Source organism: Gordionus sp. m RMFG-2023, chromosome 2 (genome assembly GCF_954871325.1).
Source record: "Gordionus sp. m RMFG-2023 chromosome 2, tfGorSpeb1-WG-v2, whole genome shotgun sequence".
NCBI lineage: Eukaryota > Metazoa > Nematomorpha > Gordioida > Chordodea > Parachordodidae > Gordionus > Gordionus sp. m RMFG-2023.
In genome coordinates, this window is record NC_088776.1 from 11,951,696 (window position 1) to 11,970,821 (window position 19,126).

The following is a 19,126-nucleotide window of genomic DNA, read 5'->3' on the forward strand; positions in this document are numbered from 1 at the left end:
ATTAATTACAATATCGGTCCTCAGGTTGAGTTTTGCAGACCTCTAGCTTATAACCCCCCCCCCCCCCCCAAAACTTATGTTTTTCAACATTGTATTAAGAGAAAACTGTTTAATATCTTTTTCATCCATTGTTTCTTTATTATATTGTGTTTTGGATGGTCTTGGTTTTAGAATTATTTGAATTAAAACTTCAACAATGATGTTGTGAGCAAAAAATGTAGTGGATGAATATGCATTTTTTAAATTTTAGAAACCTTAAAAATTTATCCTAATTAATATCAAATGTAATAGAAATTTGGCTAATGTTGTTATACTCGTTGATTTAGTCGATTCTAGATTAAGATTTTAGCCAAAATAATATTTACGTAAGCCTCGAGATTTTTTAGCAATTGTCCAGCCATCTATGAATCTAGGCTTGTGTAATTTTTCTTGGCTAAAAAATTGGGGTTGCCGTTTTTAAAAATCTAGCCATTTAACAACACCAGATTTTGCTGGTATTACATCGTTTATTATTTTTCATATCATCGTCCGTTTTCTTATTTTTAGACAGTAAACCTTCATGTCTCCTGCTATAAATAAGAAGTTTTTTAATTCATGATTACAAAATTTGCTTTTTTGTGACCCGCCACAAATGAAATGAAATAAGAAACATTTTGCAATGAATTTTTAACAAAATTAATCAAGTAAAACTAAAAATTTTACTACAAATATAATAAAAATCGGAACTTTAATCTTTCATAATACTAACCCCATTATTTATAAAATCACGACCTCAACAATCAAATGAAAAATTTTTTTTTTTGCAAATAAACCTAAATATTGGTTATTTATAGATACACACGCATACATCTAATAATATGATTATATTTTTTTTTATAAACTCGAAATATAGGTCAGATGGTCTGCTTGCAATATTTACTCAACGCAAAACGAGGTCGCTTCCGCTCTCGCAGAATCAAATTACCCAGTTTACGCGTGGAAAGGTGAGAGCGAGGAAGACTTTTGGTGGTGCATAGAAAAATGCATAGACGCGCCCGACTGGGATCCTAATATGGTTTATACCTTATTATTATGTATCTTCTTTTTTTTGAAAAAAAACTTTTAATTCATACTCTTATATTTCATATAATAAATGACATTTTGAAACATCAAAATAAGTATAAAATTTAAATTTATATATATTTTTCCATTCTTCTCTTTTATGACTTGTTTTTGATACAGTTTATACCAGGGTTGGCAACCAATCTAATGTTAATTGACCGCAAAATGTATTGATCAGTCAATGATTAGATGATATTATATTATAATTTTACTATTCTTCTGCTGAGTAAGTGTTCTATATCCACTTTTTTTGCAAAATATATATTTTTTTGATAAATGAATTCTTCATACTATATTCTTTATATATATATATATCACAATATTAAAATATAATGTATAATGATCTTTTATTTGTATTATTACATTACGATCTCCTATCTAAAATACATAATTCTCTACTTAATAATTTAAAATACTCATCCCATGATATATAAATTAAATTAAGATTAGTTCAGAGGTTCATAGCTAATTTGCCTAAAATTTGCAAAGTGAAGAGTTTATACAAACTGAATCAGAGACCCATGCCGGGTCGGTGGGCTGGGAATGGGCTTAATATTATATTTTCTAGCAAGCCTGGGGTTTTTAATATTTTTAATGGGCTGGACCTAAGTTTTTTAAATTTTGATTTAACTTATTTAAAACAGTTGCTAACAAATTAAAAAAATAATTCAATTTTTTTCTTCTAATAATAATAAATTTTAGTATTGCAAACAAAATGATTCTGTAAATACATTTAAATATTGTTTATTTTAATGAAATACATCTAAATATACTTAAATATTGTTTATTTTGATGAAATATGATAAATTAAATTTATATGGGCCGGGCTTGGGAAAAAATTTTCAAACTTATTAGGGGTTTGTAAATATTAAAAATGAGCCGGGCCTGGGCCAAAATTTTTTTTACTTCAGGCCTGGGCCAGGTCTTTTCAAAAAATCAATGCCCATGAAGGTCTCTGACTGGAATATGATTCCGGAAATATCATGACTTTAACTTTATAAAAAATACACGTTATTAATTGTTTAATTTTCTAAAATTGCTAATATTTCATATTTGGTCCTTATGAATGAACATATACACCAAGTAAAGTTAATGCTGCCTTAAAAATAACTGTAAAATATCACTCAGTCTAACGAATCTAATTTAACCGGTCAAATACATAACCCTGGTTTATACTATTTTTAAAATTCGAATACAATAGTTTTTCATGGTCGATGATATTGATTATATTAATTTTTTTAACTAAAGCTATATAAAAAAACACAAACTATTTAAGTTAAGTCAGCAGGACTTAGTGATTCATTATGTAAAGAGAAGAGTGAATCGACAAGTTTCAATAGTCACGTGTGATTGCACATAACCTTTGTCCTATTGTTTTGAATTATTTTAGGTCTTGAGGTTCAAATGAATCACAGGTTTATAATAGGATAGTTTGGATATCAGTTATATTGGTTTTTAAGTTTTCATTACTCTCATTATTTGGTGGGAAAAGGATCTGGCAAAACGATCCAAGCAGATGTAATTACAAGTACGAGGTATACCTTAATTCGAAGGCATTAGGGTCATATCGGGGTTGATTTTGTTTGATTATTGGTTTAAGCACAAGATTTATAATATACTTAACTCATATTTAAAGCTCCATCTTATATAAATTAATTATTGCAAGATTTAATGGCGTCATTATCTTCATTTTTTTAAATTTAATTCTCATTTATCTGATATAAAATTTAATTGGTGCTATTTTAATATCCTGGATGATATTACCTATTTTTATTTAGAGACCGATTTAATTCTTGAATAATAAATTATTTGGTAAAATATTTTTTTAGGGAATAAAATAAAAATATATCAATAAAAAAAGTATTATAAATATATAATTTTTTATCCACAATTTTGATTATTTAAAAAAAAATACTGGTAAAACATTCTTTTCCTCAATTAACGTATCTTGGTATTTCAGATTTTAGATGATGGAGGCGACGCCACCCATATGATGCTCAAAAAATACCCGGAAAAGTTCAAAAAACTCAAAGGGATCGTGGAAGAAAGTGTAACAGGCGTTCATCGACTTTACCAACTCTCCAAAACGGGAAAACTTTACGTCCCTGCCATGAATATTAATGATTCCGTTACCAAAGTATATGCGTAACAGTTTTAATTTAAAGTATTGAGCAATAGGGAAGGAGGGGGGCATTGTTGAGCACACCTAAAATATTAAAAGTCTCTTATTTTAGAGGAGGTCTGAATGGCAGTAGCTGGTAACGTCACTGATTATAATTATCAAACATTCAAGACAGCTCTATTAAATTTTAGGGTAATTTTTATAGACTAATTGACAAGCCATTTAAGATCCGACAATTAATTCGTAATTTGAAACACATTTTTTTTGATATACATTTTTTTTTAACAGACTAAATTCGATAATTTGTATTCTTGCCGAGAATCCATTCTAGACAGGTTAATAAAAATGAAATCCTAAGATTAATTTTTTTTATATCGATTTTGTTTTCTTCTCTCATTATATAGCCTTAAAAGAACGACAGATTTGATGTTCGGGGGCAAGCAAGTGCTTGTTTGTGGTTATGGAGAGGTATTATATTTTATATATAATATTTAAAAAAATCTATTGTGCACTTTCTTTCTCGTTTAAAATGACCATTTATAACTTGTAAATTGAGCATCTCTTATTTTGAGGCATACAATCGGTTTTATCAATTCTTAAAAGGTTATATTAGCAAGGACTCCAACAACATCAATAATTAGAATTGTTTTTAATCATTTTTTTATATATATTATAAAATAAGAACGTTCGTTGTTTCTCTAACTTTTATAAATTTTAAGAGAAAATTTTCTTATATGCGAAGGTTGAATAAATGATATATTTATAATAATTTAATTATTTTAAATAATAATTATTATGAAATTACATTGAAAGGGGGGCCCCTATTTCTCACTATCAATTAAATTTTATTTTAATATCGTAACTATTTCTTTTTATTCAAATAAAATATTTATTCAAAGTAGGGTTTTTATATGGTAAAAACTTTGATTACTTTATGAGTTTAAATTTAAATATGATTTTTTCTTTTAGTCGCACGTTCAATTATAGTTATATATTTTTTTGGTTAAAAAAAATTAACCTTTAGGGCACACCTTAATTATACTTATACAGTCAGGGCTCGTTTTAACTCTAGTTTTGTTATATCCCCGGTTTCCTCTAAAGTTAAACTTTTATTTTCTTTTATTAGGTGGGGAAAGGTTGTTGTGCAGCTCTAAAGGGTATGGGGTGTATAGTTATGGTTACGGAGATTGACCCTATTTGCGCTCTTCAAGCATGGTAATACATAATAATGATTTGCAAAAAAATGTTTTTGAAGAATACTGAAGAATAATTTGCATGATATACACTAGGCAAAAATATTTTTGATATCTGAAGATCAAAAAAAACAAGATATTTTTTTATATATTAAACTCTCATGATTAATTTTTTTTCAGAATTTTGAGCGAGAAGAAATCTGAAAATGTTCATTTGAAGATATTAAACTCTCTAATTTTAAAGGAAAAAATTTGTCAAAGTAATGATAAAACTGGAGTTTATTAGAAATGTTTGATATTGTGGTTTGATTTTAGTTAACCTTTAATGTTTTTAACAAAAAATTCTATCTAACATTATTAACTAATCTATTCATACTTATTAGCATGGATGGTTGCAGGATCGTAAAAATCAACGAAGTTATCAAGAATATTGATATACTAGTCACCGCCACTGGTAAGCCATTTTACCTTATAATAATATCAAGATCATATTTAAAATATCAATAATATGCTATCACTAGTGTTGTTAAAAACCCGATTGGGGTCGATATTTAAAAACTGCCCGATTAAGATTGTAACCATTATAATATTATGTAAGCCTGGTGATTTTGCTCATAGGTGGCAGTAGTGTTGGTTTCTACTTGCCAAATTTTGAGGCTTAACACAATATTAATTTGACTAAAATCTTAATCGGGCATTTTTAAAAAATCGATCCAATCGGGCTTTTTAACAACATTAGCCACCATCATTACATCGTATATGTTGAACTGATTATTATGTAATGGAAAAAAATTTAAAACTTATTTATATCCCGCATTTCTATTTTAAGACTTGATTCTATCGGAATCGTATTTCAATATGCATAAAAGTAAGCTACCCTGTGGCTTTCAAATTGTGTATTTTATATATTTTTTTAAAAATATGGTTTTAAATTAAAAGTATTTAAGAAGCTCACGTCAAAATACTAATAAACCCAAAGGGTAGGTTCTTATATATTTTTGATTGCTAATCGCAAAATCACGTCTTTCAAAAAAATTTTTTTAAAAATCTCGCCCTATAAATGATTCAAGTTTTAAAGTTTTTCTAAAGACCCAGGTTTACGAATACGACAGACTTATATAATGTTAATGTTATGCCCTAGTTTTAGAATATTTATAATATTGATATAACGCTAAGAGGATATTACGAATCGTTAACTTTTTTGAAGACTCATTTAAGTTTGCAATATTCTTGGTAAATGTTACCACAACTAATAGCAGTTATCTAAAAGACAGGGTAGGTTTTAGTAGTTACGACATTTCTCTTGCATGATATCCACTTTGGGTTCAATTCCTATCAAAATCAACACTATCAGTTTATAAAGTAAAATTTTTGGGGAAAAAAATTAATTAAAATAGGCCTGATCTTTGGAAAATAAAAATAAAATTGGTTTAAATCACCATTTAAATTAAGGGTAGAGATAGCCTATTTGAAACTGCCTGTGACTTATGGAAAAAAATTTCTGCCTTTTATCTCTCACATAGTCCTCGGCACAAAGGGACTTTCTTAACCCCCTTTTGGCTAACTTTAAGATATTGGTGGGGATTAATTCTTCCCTTAAAGATACTTAAATATTTCGGACAAAACTCAGGCCATGAAGCTGTCCTTAGTGCCAATCTCGGTCTTTTCTATCCGAAGAGGAGTTAAGGGTGACCATAAGATAGACTAGTCTGTGATATATGTCTACCCCATATATTTAAAGGACGCGGAAATGATTTCGATTGGTCTAAGCTGTTTATATTCTAAAGGCTCTCGAATAAATTAGCGTTGGCCAATCCTACACTTATCCCTGTCTGAGGGAAAAAAGCCAGATGGGCTCACAAACATTCCTTGGTTTAAAGGAAAACACCTTATTTGGGATTTCACTTGTGTTTTCCAATTTGATCCGATTATTACAGCTGTAAGGTCAAAATTTAGAAAATATAACGACTTTTCTGATTATCCCAATAGTTATTATACCAATGAGTCCCTAGGCCTCCTAGGCTCTCATTTTTTTAAGATTTTAGGTAAAAAAAAATTTCAAATTAATGGTGATCATGGATTCTCTTTTAAAATGTTACAATTAACTCAAATTGCTGGGTTTCGAGGCAGCTATCGTAGTTTCCTCAGATTACGAGAGTCTTTTTTTTTGCTCCTTCCCTCCTTTATTTTTAAAAAAAACTTATTTTTGTCTTTTTTAAAATTATTTACTTAAGGCTGCGTCCAAATTCATTTGAAAAAATACTTAAAATTTTAAAATTTTCACAAATTAATAACAAAACACTTTGGACACATTTAAGTTTTAAAAAAATAAGTAAATTCAATTCAAATTGTTAAGGCAGATTGTCTATTGCATAATATAATAATAGATAGAGAGGGCATTCAAAATATAGAGCTTAGTTCAATTGAAGAATGCCCTTCACCAGATTCTATTGAATCTCAATACCATCACTCAAATGAGAACTTTAATAATATAAGAGAAAATTTTATGATAATTTAATAAATACATATATATTGTAAATAATTGCATCAAATAAACAGTTTTTTTATTTAAATAATGATAAATTGTCAGAGGATAATTTTTTAAATTTAAATATATCATCAATTGTCATAGCATTAGTTTGATCCAAAAAGGATTGATAGAATCCCATCATATGATGTACATCCTTAATCTTTTCCATTTTATTTGAATCTAATATTTCTATTTTTTTAAATAATATAAGTGTTATTTATTATTTTACCTTTTAGAATCTCTGTTCTTTCAGATTCTATAACTTGGAATATTTTTAATGATAATTGGGTTTTCATTCTCTTTGTTTGTGGTATCTTGATCTAACTTCTTCTTCTCCGTTTTATGGCGATTTCCAGGTTTACCCGGGTAGGCCAGTTTTCCCTCTGATTTTTCTTTTCCATTTTTGACGGTCCTGAGTATCAATACTTGTAAGATTCAAGCTTCTCATATCCGCCGCTATCACATTTGTCCACGTCATCTTGGGTCTTCCTCTAGGTCTTGATCCTCCTACTTCCATCATTGTGCATCTCTTTACCTAGTCATCTCTTGTCATACGTTCCACATGCCCAAACCATCTTAGTCTATTTCGTCGCATTACCATACCAATCATTTCTATAACTAATCTTGCTCGCAATTCCTTGCTAGTTTTTCTCTCTCTCAGAGATACCCCACACATCCATCTAACCATCCTCATCTCTGTTCTTTCTAATTTGGCTTCGTGAATTGCTTTCATTGCCCATGTTTCACCGCCATAAACTAAACAACTCCTCACGCAGCTTACGTAAACTTTCCCCTTTAACTTCAGAGAAACTTTTTTATTTGTAAGAATAGATGACATCTCTCTGAACTTCTTCCAAGCTTGTCTGATCCTTGCAACAACAGCAGAATCTACACCACCATCTGCGTTTAGCATATCACCTAAATAACAAAACTTATCTACTTTTTCTAGGGTTAACCCATTGCCAATATCCAGACCACCATTTTTTAGGTTATCATTATTATGTATCCCTTTCATGCATGTTTTACAAATAAAGGTCATTCTTTCTAACATCAAACTGCCTTTTTTCCCACTACATCTTTTATGTACCCATTTCTGGCATCTGGTGCATTGGATAGAATTTCTAGCAACTCCTTTCCCACATACACCACAAGGCCACTTACCTGATTCTTCTATCTTTAGATTTTCCCCACCAATCATCACCTTTGTTTTTGATGCATTCATTTTCAGGCCCTTTGCTTCCATAGTCATCTTCCATTTACTAACTTTATCCCTCAATTCTCCCTCACTGTTTGCCATTAATACAAGGTCATCTGCATATAATATCTCCCAGGGAAGTCCTTCACGCATTTCTCTAGCCACCACATCCATTACTAAGATAAATAATAATGGACTCAGCACGGATCCTTGATGAAGTCCTACCTTCACCTCAAAGCTGTCACTATCACCATGATCCGTCCGTACTGCTGTTTGTGCTCCAACATACATTGCCATCACTGCGGTAACTAACCATTCCTCCACACCGGATTTTCTCAAGGCCCATCTTGTAATCTCACGCGGCACCCTATCAAATGCTTTCTCCAAATCAACAAACGCATAATAGAGTTTCTTTTCCTTCGCAAGATACTTCTCCTGAATTTGTCTCACCACAAAAATTGCATCTGTCGTGCCTTTTCCCGATGTAAAACCAAACTGCATTTCATCAATTTTGATTTGTTCCCTTATCCGCTTTTCTAACACTCTCTCAAATACTTTCATTGCATGTTCCAAGAGTTTAATAGCTCTGTAAGACCCACAATCTAAAGGATCACCTTTCCCCTTGTATACTGGGATAATTATACTTCTTCGCCAGTCCTCGGGAATAGTACCTTCTGTGACAATCTGATTTGCTAAATTCATTAACCATTCAATCCCTAAATCATCAGAACCTTTAAACATCTCTGATACCACCATCGTTAAACCCGATGCCTTCCCTTTCTTCATCTTTTTCACTGCTCTCCTTATCTCGTCCTTGCCAAATTTACACCCTGGACCTTCTACCTTTGCACAACTAATATTATTATTCCATTCATTTTCTTCATTCAAAAGTCCTTTCATGTAAATCTTCCAGGTGTTCTTAATACCACTACTATCAATCGTCATTTTTCCTTCCATATTTTTCAAACACTTTACACCTATCACATCCTGCCTCTTTTTTGACATCTGTTTTGCCATTCTAACCATATTTCCAATTCCATCAGCGCATTTCATTTCTTTAGCAAACTCGTGTCTTTTTTCTTCTTGAGCCTTCGCTATTAATTTCTTAGCATTTCTTTTAGCCATCTTGTAAATATCATTATCACTATTTTCTTTGCTATTATACCATACTTTGAAACACCTCCGTTTCTCATCCACGGCTTTCGCTACCTCTGGGCTCCACCACCAAGTCTCCTTATGTCTAGGCGGCCCTTTTGTCCATCCACATACCTCCTCAGTTGTCATTACCCAAGCTTTCTTCATGGCTTCCCACTTGTCATTCACCCCAGATGCTTGTGCCACCTCCGCCTCCCTAATCGCCAATGCCATATTGAATTGACGTCTAGCATTCTCCTCCTTCAATTTCCAAACCTTCAGCCTTGGGACAAACTTTCTTTTAGTGACCCTGGCACCTTTAAGAGTGAGATCTCCTACAACTAGTCGATGCTGATTTATACATTCCTCTCCCGGTATCACGTTCACATTTTTTATTATACATCGATCACATCTCCTTAATAACAAGTAATCCACAACACTTTTGGTACTACCCGACTTATAAGTCACCAGCTTCTCTGATTCTTTCTTAAACATTGTATTACAAACAATCATATCCATAGCATCACTAAATTCTAAAATCCTCTCTCCTTCCAAATTTCTCATGCCGTAACTGAACCCTCCATGTACTCCTTCATAACCCTCACTACTCGCTCCCACATGTCCATTCAGATCGCCAGCCAGGATAATCCCCTCTTCATTTGCCAGTCTCGATGTCACCCCCAATAGACTGTCCCAAAATACATATTTCTCTTCTTCACTTCTTCCAACCTGAGGAACATATGCCGAGATCATATTATATAGCTTTCTACCAATAATCATCTTGATAACCATTATCTGGTTGTCTAGCCTTCTCACTTCGACTACTTTGTCTACCAATTTCTCCGCAACCAATACCCCAACTCCAGCCTTACCATCATTACCTCCTTGCCAAAAGAATTTATACTTTTCGCTAGTCTTGCCAATCATTCTGGTCCCATTTCCTTTCCATCTAGTCTCCTGTATGCAGCACACATCTATATGTCTTCTGTGCAATACATCGACGACTTCTCCCGCTCCCGTCATACTCCCAACATTCCATGTCGCGACCCTAACTCGATCACCCGTAAACTGGTTTCTCCACTTTTTATTAGGTCGTTTATGGCCGTCATAGGTTTCATTTTCATGGATAGTGGTTCCACCAGGTTTCCCATCCTTCTTTTTGTCGTAGGCGGATGAGGAGGCCCACGGGATGCTTCTGTTGTTGAACCATAGGGAAATTTTTGTAGCATGGTTTTTACAATCGGATGCCCTTCCTGACATCAACCTCTTTAAGTGGTTTTTACACCCCGTCGAGGAGACGGTGATCCTATTCTAGACCCAGATCACAGGGAACCTTTTAGACCTCCATTTGCCGCCAAAAGACGTTGCCACTCCCCCGCCACGATGAGGCTGAAGGTAGGATTTTGGGAGAGGTATCTTGATCTAACTATTATTCAATAATAAATATAAAATAATAGTAAAATAATGTACAGCATCCAATTCAAATACTGGATTAGCAATTTGATTCAGATATGATTCTGCCTAAAAATAAATTACTTTTTAAACAAATATAAAATAATACTGTTCCCAGATGGCTATTTTCATATTCCTAATTAAAATCAATTTTATATTTTTGTCTTTTAATATTTTACATTTGTCTGTGTCAATATCAAGCTTGACTCAGAAAATTTGGTAATATTTTCAACATTTTCCTTCAACCATGAATAATTTTCAATATATATGACATCTTTCCCTTTAAGAACTCCAGAACCTAAAATATAATATAATTTAAAAATAAAATTTTTATTTTTACCTGATTTTTGCTGGGTGAGAAAATATAACTTATTAAATTTAGCCTTTACTGCTAAAAATTTTTTCTTCACTTGATCATAATTCAAGCTATAGGTTTTTCCTATTTCCTCCCATATTCGCTTGTTTTCTACAGAATCTCTAAATTTTAGGTCACTTTTACACCAGAGGCTTCTGTGCTCTCTGATGCTCTCCATAAAATTATACTCAGACACTAAAAAATATATTAATATATAAAGAATTTGCCTAATTTCTATAGAATCTCTATTTAATCACATAAGGTGATGTCAAAATATTAGCTCAATAAAACTTAGTAAATATTTTCTATATAAATAGTCTATGTCTTAATAAATCATACACTATTATTCTTTTTACATTAATTTCTAAAGATAATGGCTAAATTATGGTTAAAAAAAATACAAAGGTCTTGTGAAAAACATGGGCATTCATTCCAACAGCTTTATTCTTATTAAATGTAAAATCCTAGAAAGACATCAAATTTTAATCTGTTATTAATTATTGTTTCAAAATTTATAATATATACACTTACTAATCTTAAATGTACACTTCTCCCAACCATGTTATCCCTGATATTTTTATTTATTGGATTTTCATAATCGTTTTGGTTAAATTTATAAAAATTAATATCATTAAAAATTTTACTTACTAATTTTCTTCTAAAAATTTCAAAATTTTGAATATATTTTTATTCAACTTTATTTTTTTTTATTATTTTTAAAAAAAAATAAATTTTTACAAATATCGAAAAATGAAATAGGACACTATTTTATTTTTACATTAAAAATAGCTTATGTTATTTTTTTCCTCAAAATTTATTTATTTATTTTATTTTTTTTTAATGACTTTGGACGCAGCCTAATTAATTTTTTTTAAAATTTTTTTTAAAAATGTTATTTTAATATAGATAATAATTAAATATTTTTTAAATAAATTAAACTATTGAATTAATTTTTTTTATTTCAAGTAAACATAATAATTATCAAAATCTATAACTTCTTATTTTGGTAGGTTAAAATGAAAACTTTTTAGTGGCCTTTCCTAATTATAATAAAAAATTTTCATTAATTTGAATATTAACGAGCAATCCTTGGCAATAAACAGCCTGACATTCGTAAAAAAATACAAAAACGGATATGCTGTTGGAGGCCATACCAAGTGAAAACTTGGGCTTGTTTATTCCCAGAAAAATTACGCAAGCTATAGGACTTCGAACTAATTACCTAATAGTTACTCCCTTTTAATGCATGCTTTGTAACATGCATGTTGCATCTAACGGACACTACCCTTTTCATTGTAAATATTTAATAGGATGGTCTATTAGACACATCATATACAACATAACGCCAGGCCTTAACAAAGGTAAACATACCTTCAAGTTCAACTCCTAGAACCAACAGGGATGAACCTAGGGGAACAATCCGATGGAATATCACTCGTCCCTTGGTAACTGAATCGATCCCTCTCGTGGAATTATTCAAGTATAGGTATAGTCACAGCATCTAATATTTACACCACTCCACTGAAGCTGCAGAATCTAAATATTAAAATACTCCTTTATATCAAACTATAATTTTATCCTGTTAATTAGCATTATTCTTGTTTGGGGGAGAATTTCTAAAAATTACTCTTTAGGAAAATTTTTCACAACACTGGGATAGCTGCGGAAAGCTTCTATATCCGACAAAAAATCGGATTAGAAATATGTGAAATGTAAACTCAATACATTGATGGATACCCATTAAATATTTTTTTAAAACATTAATTTTTTTTAGCTTGTAATTTATAATTTTATATGTATTTTTTTTTAAATGTCTTGAATAAGTCTTATTTATAAAAAGAATGACCAAAAAAATATAAGATTTTAGCATTGAAATATTTAAAATGAAAAACTAATTTTTCAGCTTTATCTTGTCCCAGTTTATAGATTTGACTAATCCAAAAATAGAAAACATTCTTCTACAAAGCGCTTATTGAAGATTAGAATTAATTATGACCGAAAAAATTATATTGTAACTCTACCTTTGTTTGTTAATTAATTATTAATACCAGGTATGTTCCAATTATTTTTCAACACCGATATGTTCGATGATTTTTGCCCAATACATTCAATGATTGTGTGATTAAAATTATTTCTTTAAAAATTCTCTATGAGGCTCAAATTTTTAACTTAAATTATTTGTCAATATTTCGGTTTTCTTCACGAATTTTACAATGTTGGCCATTGACTATGTATAAATGTGTTTTACCTGCCTCAATAAGGAGCTTTACACAGAGCATTAAATTACCAAATATTTAGTATTTCTTCTTTTAAACTTTTTACCTCTAATGCATTAGAATATATTATAGATATGAATAGCTCATCTATTAGGTTAAAATAGTTCCAAAATCAAAATGTATGCTAATAGTATTCCTTATCTTTAACATGTTTATGTATTATCTGTAATTACACTGCAATTAAAATCATTTTTGTATTTTATAATGACCTATCTTTTCAAATTTTAAATTAAATTTTCTCACATTTGTAAAATGTTTATAATTTACTTTTCATATGTTTAAATAAAAATATGAAGATATCCCTCTTTAATTTGAATAAAAATATAACATAATTAATATGGTTAAAAATTGTATTCAAAAATCCCCAAGTTTAAAGCTTTAATCATATAAAGTCCAACCTCTCTTTTTTTTTAAAAAAAAATATGCCTTGTTTCAAAACAGATGAAAAAACAGGTGCATATCACCTTTAAATTATTTTACCTAAATTTTATATTTAAAAAAAATCGACCAATCAAATTATGGTTTTTGTTTATCAAAATTGTATTTTTGCTAGTTGAAGTAACTTTTGGGATTTGCATAAATTATTATTAAGTATATCAATATCTTAAATAAAACCATTTTATATGATAATTTTATTATCTTTTAAATTATATCTCATAAAGGTAATAAACACGTCGTTTCAAGGGAACACATGGATAAAATGAAAAATGGGTGTATAATTTGTAACATGGGACACAGTAATACCGAAATCGATGTGGTACAATATTTTTTTTATAATAGTTAACTTTCAATATAAAATGGCCTGATCCGTAAATTACATCTTAAGGATTCTTAAATCCTCATTGAAATTACTGAAGAAGATAACATTTGAATGTGTAAACATTCAAATGATATGTTAAATGAGCTAACTTTAAAAGGTTACAATTTAGATATATCATCATCGCATAAGTGTATTAGTAAATTGTCATAAACGCCATTTAAAATGAGATAATTGAGTTATAAAATCTAATTTAAGAAAAACAAATAAAATTGGATGGTTTCGTCTTTCCTAAATATGCAATTAATTATTTTCTAAAAATAAAATTATTTTTTTTTCGTAGAATAAAAAAACATGGTTATAATTTAAACGGAATAAGTTGTCTTCTCATTTTTTTCAGTGCTAATTAAATTTTTACTTTGAGTTCTTATTATGAATTATTTATCAAATAAACAATACATAATTCTCTATTATATATATATAAACCCAAAGAGACTAAATATAATGGAGATCGTTATAAAATTATGAGATAAAGTTGATATTTATAAGAGTTAAAATTCTAAAATATATTTTTATATGGATTTAATTGTTACAAGACATATAAAATATGCATATGGCCCTTGTTTTTTTTTGTAGGCATAAAGATATAATTTAAATATTATCAAATTCTGGTCTTATCTCTTTCTATTTTTTAAATATTGAATAGTTCATTCGAACATTTAAGCGACAATATCCTCTCTTTGCTCTATGAAAAATATTATAATATTAAATAAATGCTTTTAGGGTTATTTTCAAATGTTGCTCATACACAAAATATATTTTATATATGTTACGACTCAAGATAATTTCAAATAAATATTAAAATATGTGCAATCAATCGAATGCAAATAGCATTCGATTACATATATAGGGGAATACGATACAAATTTCATATACGGTAAATTATATTATTTATCAAATACAGGCCAGCTTAAGAACCTCCGACTTGATATGGGAAAAAGTAAGATCCCAAGTCGATCACATTATATGGCCTGATGGGAAAAGGATTATATTATTAGCAGAAGTATGTATATATATAAATATATGATGAATATACTAGTATATAAAATGTTGTTATCTTATATTAAATACGATAACACGAAATTGTAATTAAATAATATCAAAATTTGCTTAGGTTTAAATAATCGTTATTTTTCATCCCGGCCCCATTTCTTGGTATTTAATTTTGTTTAGGACTTTAAAATAATTTTCCATATGGATTCAAGGGGGACTTTAAAATATGAGGGCAATCCTACATTTAAACATTTTGTCTTAAGTGCTTCTCATTTTGCTAAGATTGTGTTTTTTTTGAAAATATTATATATTTTGGCTCAAAAGGAGTCATATTTGTTAAATGCTGGATGTTTTTCTCAGTGAATGAACATAAATTAAGAATATAATTTATATTATTTTTATAAAAATTTAGTTAAGCTCATTATTATAGTATTATAATCATAATAATTGTTTTTAAAATCTTATTCCAATTTTCGTTACTAAAAAATTTTTTGTTTTTAATCAGCTTATATCATGTAATATTAATTTGAGCAATAGTTTTGTTTTTATAACCATGATTTATTAATTTTTAAATGTTAAGAAACAGAAAATTATGTCATTTTAATAAACCCAACCAATATATTTATGTATACATGGGATATATTCCATTTCATATTATTTTTTTTATATTAAATTAATGTTATAATTAGATTAATTATATATGATCCTTGAATAAATATTTTAAATTGTATTTGTTTTCAAATTTTAACCAAATATTTGCATTCATATCAAAATATTCCATCGTATTTATACTTAAACTAATAGGTTCATTTAATTTTAAATGCCAATTATATTTAAATTTTAAAATAAATTAGAACTGATCTTGTGAATTTTAAACATTTTAGGGAAGGCTGGTTAATTTGAGTTGTTCCACAATTCCATCGTTCATTATATCCATCACTTCTGCCACTCAAGTACGCAAAATAATTTTTATTATGAGCTCCAGATTTTAAATTAAAAAATAAATATTATAAAGTTTTAAATATTAAATTATTTGACTTCTAACACTGGGAGTTAAAATTATTATTTATTAACTGACAAATCTATTTTTTTACATATTTAAATTGGTATAGCCCACTAACACATACTTCATTTATAGCTTAGATTTTAATAAAGACTTGATTTTCCTGGAATTGTATTTCAGCATGTGTATAATAACCTAGACCTGTTCGTCGGGCTTGCATGCCCATGCCACCCCACAGATTTATAAATTATCCGGGTGGGGTCTGACATTGAAGACATTTTTCTCAGGAGGTTCAAAAATTAAATGTTGGAAATATCCTCAATGATCATTTTGTTTCATTGAAATGTCAATCAGTATCACATGCTATTTTTCATCTAATAACTCACTTATTCATTTACGTAATTTATATTTCCCAAATTTGTTTAGTTCCAAAAATTTTTTAGTTGGGCTCGGGTCGGGCTGGAATAAAAAATATATGCTCGGGTGGGGTTCTGACACGAAATTTTTAAAATCAGGCTTGGGTTGCAAAAAAAATCACTTTGTAGGTCTCCAACCCTGCTACATATTTTATACTATTATTTATTTAATATTTAACCTCGAAATTATTTATCAAATGCTTTTAAAAAATACCATCGCTAGGCCTTAGCTTTGATTGAAATGTATAGCGCACCTACTGGAAGATATAAACAAGACGTTTACTTGTTACCCAAGAAGATGGGTAAAATACAATAAAATATTATTGATCAATATTGTTTTTTATAATTCTAACTAATACCAATATATATTTTTTTAATTAAAGGCCGTTTTGATACGTTTTGCCAAATAAATTGAATTAGTAATAGACATTTTTATTTTGTTAATACCAATTTATAAAAAAATTAAGATGAATATGTCGCTAGTCTACACTTAGCTGCGTTCGATGCTCATTTAACAGAATTATCGGATGAACAAGCCAAGTATCTTGGACTTAACAAAACGGGACCTTTTAAACCTAATTACTACCGGTTCACATTTTAAATCATGAAAATTTCTCTTAATACTAAATTACAATAAAAATGCATTGACTCTGATTCATTGATTATATAAATTTAATGTTTATAAAACCACAGATATTGATCAAATGATATAATTACTCCACACAAATACAAACGTTATGGGCCAGTCATCCTTTATTTAATATATTCTTTTCTTTTTTAAAAATAAAATAATTTTTAATTTTTAGGCAAAACAATGGATAGTTCATTTAATAAATTTTTACATTTGTCCCAATTATACTATTATAACTATTTATTGAATTAATTTTAAAAAATTTGTAATATAGTTAAGACTTGTTTTTTTATAGCATTTCCAACTAGACCTCTATTATATTTATTATTATACAAAACACATCTTTTTTAACCCTAATCCCATGGTATGAACTTATTATATCAATCTTTTTGTTTCTAACAATTAAGATATTTTTATTGTTTTTCTTGAATCAATTATTACCTCCTAAATTATTTAATAATGCATCAGTCATACAAATCCTTAACATACTTTCTTTTAAATCGTATATACCTCGATGTATATTATGTCCTATTTTTTGCTTATTCTTATTTATATATTCACTCATTTTAAATTATCAACTGAATTAGTTACCGATATAATATTTTGATTAACTATAGTACTCCCAAGAACGATGCCACTATCTTAACGAAAGGCAATTCGTGCGTTAAATATTTCGTCGTTTTTAAAAAATTTCGATTCTAATTACACATTTGCTTCATATATAATTTATTATTATATTATAATTATATATATTTTTTATAACATTATATATTGATATTATTTAATTTATTCGTGCACGAACATCATTATAAAATTTAAAAAAATCAAAGTTGTTTGAATACCATATTTAAAATATTGCATTGATAGGATTAATCTTTACTTTAAGACATGATAAATACTGGATGTGTTTTTTTTAAATTAAAACTTGTCTTAAATTTTATTTAGAATCAGACAGCATCATTATTGTTCCAAAAAGGTGAACTAATACTTATATTATGTTTAGTTAGATGACTAGCTTAAAATATTTTTTTTTCATCGATTCCTAATAGAATAAATGCCTATTGGTTGCATTAACCAAGTTTAGGGCTTAAAGGTTTGATATGAAGTAAGGCTATTTATAACAGATGATTAGAGTATCCTACATTTCAAAAAGACTGTCATTTGCCATTTGTCACTTATATTTTTATTTGATATCCCCTCACCCAATCCACATCGAAGATGGTTAGTTTGGTTGTATATATCGTCTTCCATAGGAAATCACTTAGCCTTGATCATGGGTAATTCAGTGTCGATATGCTTATATTTGGCTGTTTGCCAATTTTATTTGTAAAAAACAATGGCTGCGGAGAGGCGGAAGTTAAATATACATTTATTGATAATTTAACCAAAACTAGGTATCACTTTCTGAAAACCTTAAGAGGCGTGGAGCTTACTTTCGTAAAAAATCAAGCCGTTAACTTAGGTCAACACGGATCAGCTAAACATAAAGATCTTTTTGATTTTACTATACTAGAAAGTTCGAGATAAGTTCTGATGATGGCAGAGGTCGTCTGTAGATCTTTCGTTTATTTTACCAAAATTAGGTATGGGTGAGACCTGAGTTGACTATTAGTGTTACTATCGTGGGTGTACCCCCTATCAATTCTTTTTTGGTTTTTAGCCCTCGAGGAGGAAATAAAGAAAAATTAGTTTTTTGATTGTTAGGATTGAGAGTCGATTTAATAATCAAGAAATAGGCCAAATAAAAAAAAATCTTATCCGGTTCTTCGGTGTCCTTTTGGCATTGAATCATTTTTTAATGATTGACGAATAATTAAATCATTAAGATATTCCAAATAAAAGTTTTAAAAAATTCTTTAAATTCTAGTATTGTCAAGTGTGAAGATTCGACCGAATTTAAGAATAAAC

General features: G+C 29.1%; 2 protein-coding genes across 4 annotated transcripts in view; one reads left to right on the top strand and one right to left on the bottom strand.

Moving 5' to 3' along the window:
- The window catches only part of LOC135923097 (S-adenosylhomocysteine hydrolase-like protein 1), a 56,631-nt gene extending 38,584 nt beyond the window's left edge, over positions 1–18,047 (top strand). For all 3 annotated transcript variants that reach the window (XM_065457667.1, XM_065457666.1, XM_065457668.1), the window contains 12 exons: positions 893–1,054; positions 3,062–3,238; positions 3,512–3,558; positions 3,628–3,691; positions 4,350–4,438; positions 4,800–4,870; positions 14,021–14,115; positions 15,080–15,178; positions 16,053–16,121; positions 16,811–16,889; positions 17,055–17,175; positions 17,281–18,047. In XM_065457667.1, the coding sequence (XP_065313739.1) occupies positions 893–1,054; positions 3,062–3,238; positions 3,512–3,558; positions 3,628–3,691; positions 4,350–4,438; positions 4,800–4,870; positions 14,021–14,115; positions 15,080–15,178; positions 16,053–16,121; positions 16,811–16,889; positions 17,055–17,175; positions 17,281–17,287 (1,080 nt within the window). In that variant the 3' untranslated portion in view covers positions 17,288–18,047. The remainder of the gene's footprint in view (positions 1–892; positions 1,055–3,061; positions 3,239–3,511; positions 3,559–3,627; positions 3,692–4,349; positions 4,439–4,799; positions 4,871–14,020; positions 14,116–15,079; positions 15,179–16,052; positions 16,122–16,810; positions 16,890–17,054; positions 17,176–17,280) is intronic.
- LOC135925386 (uncharacterized) lies at positions 7,196–11,644 on the bottom strand. The gene is made up of 6 exons (XM_065460677.1): positions 11,614–11,644; positions 11,068–11,277; positions 10,907–11,025; positions 10,837–10,863; positions 10,746–10,796; positions 7,196–7,270 (listed from the first exon to the last, which is right to left on the bottom strand). Coding segments are annotated over exons 1-6 (483 nt in total). The 5' UTR covers positions 11,615–11,644.
- Positions 18,048–19,126: the final 1,079 nt, after the last annotated feature.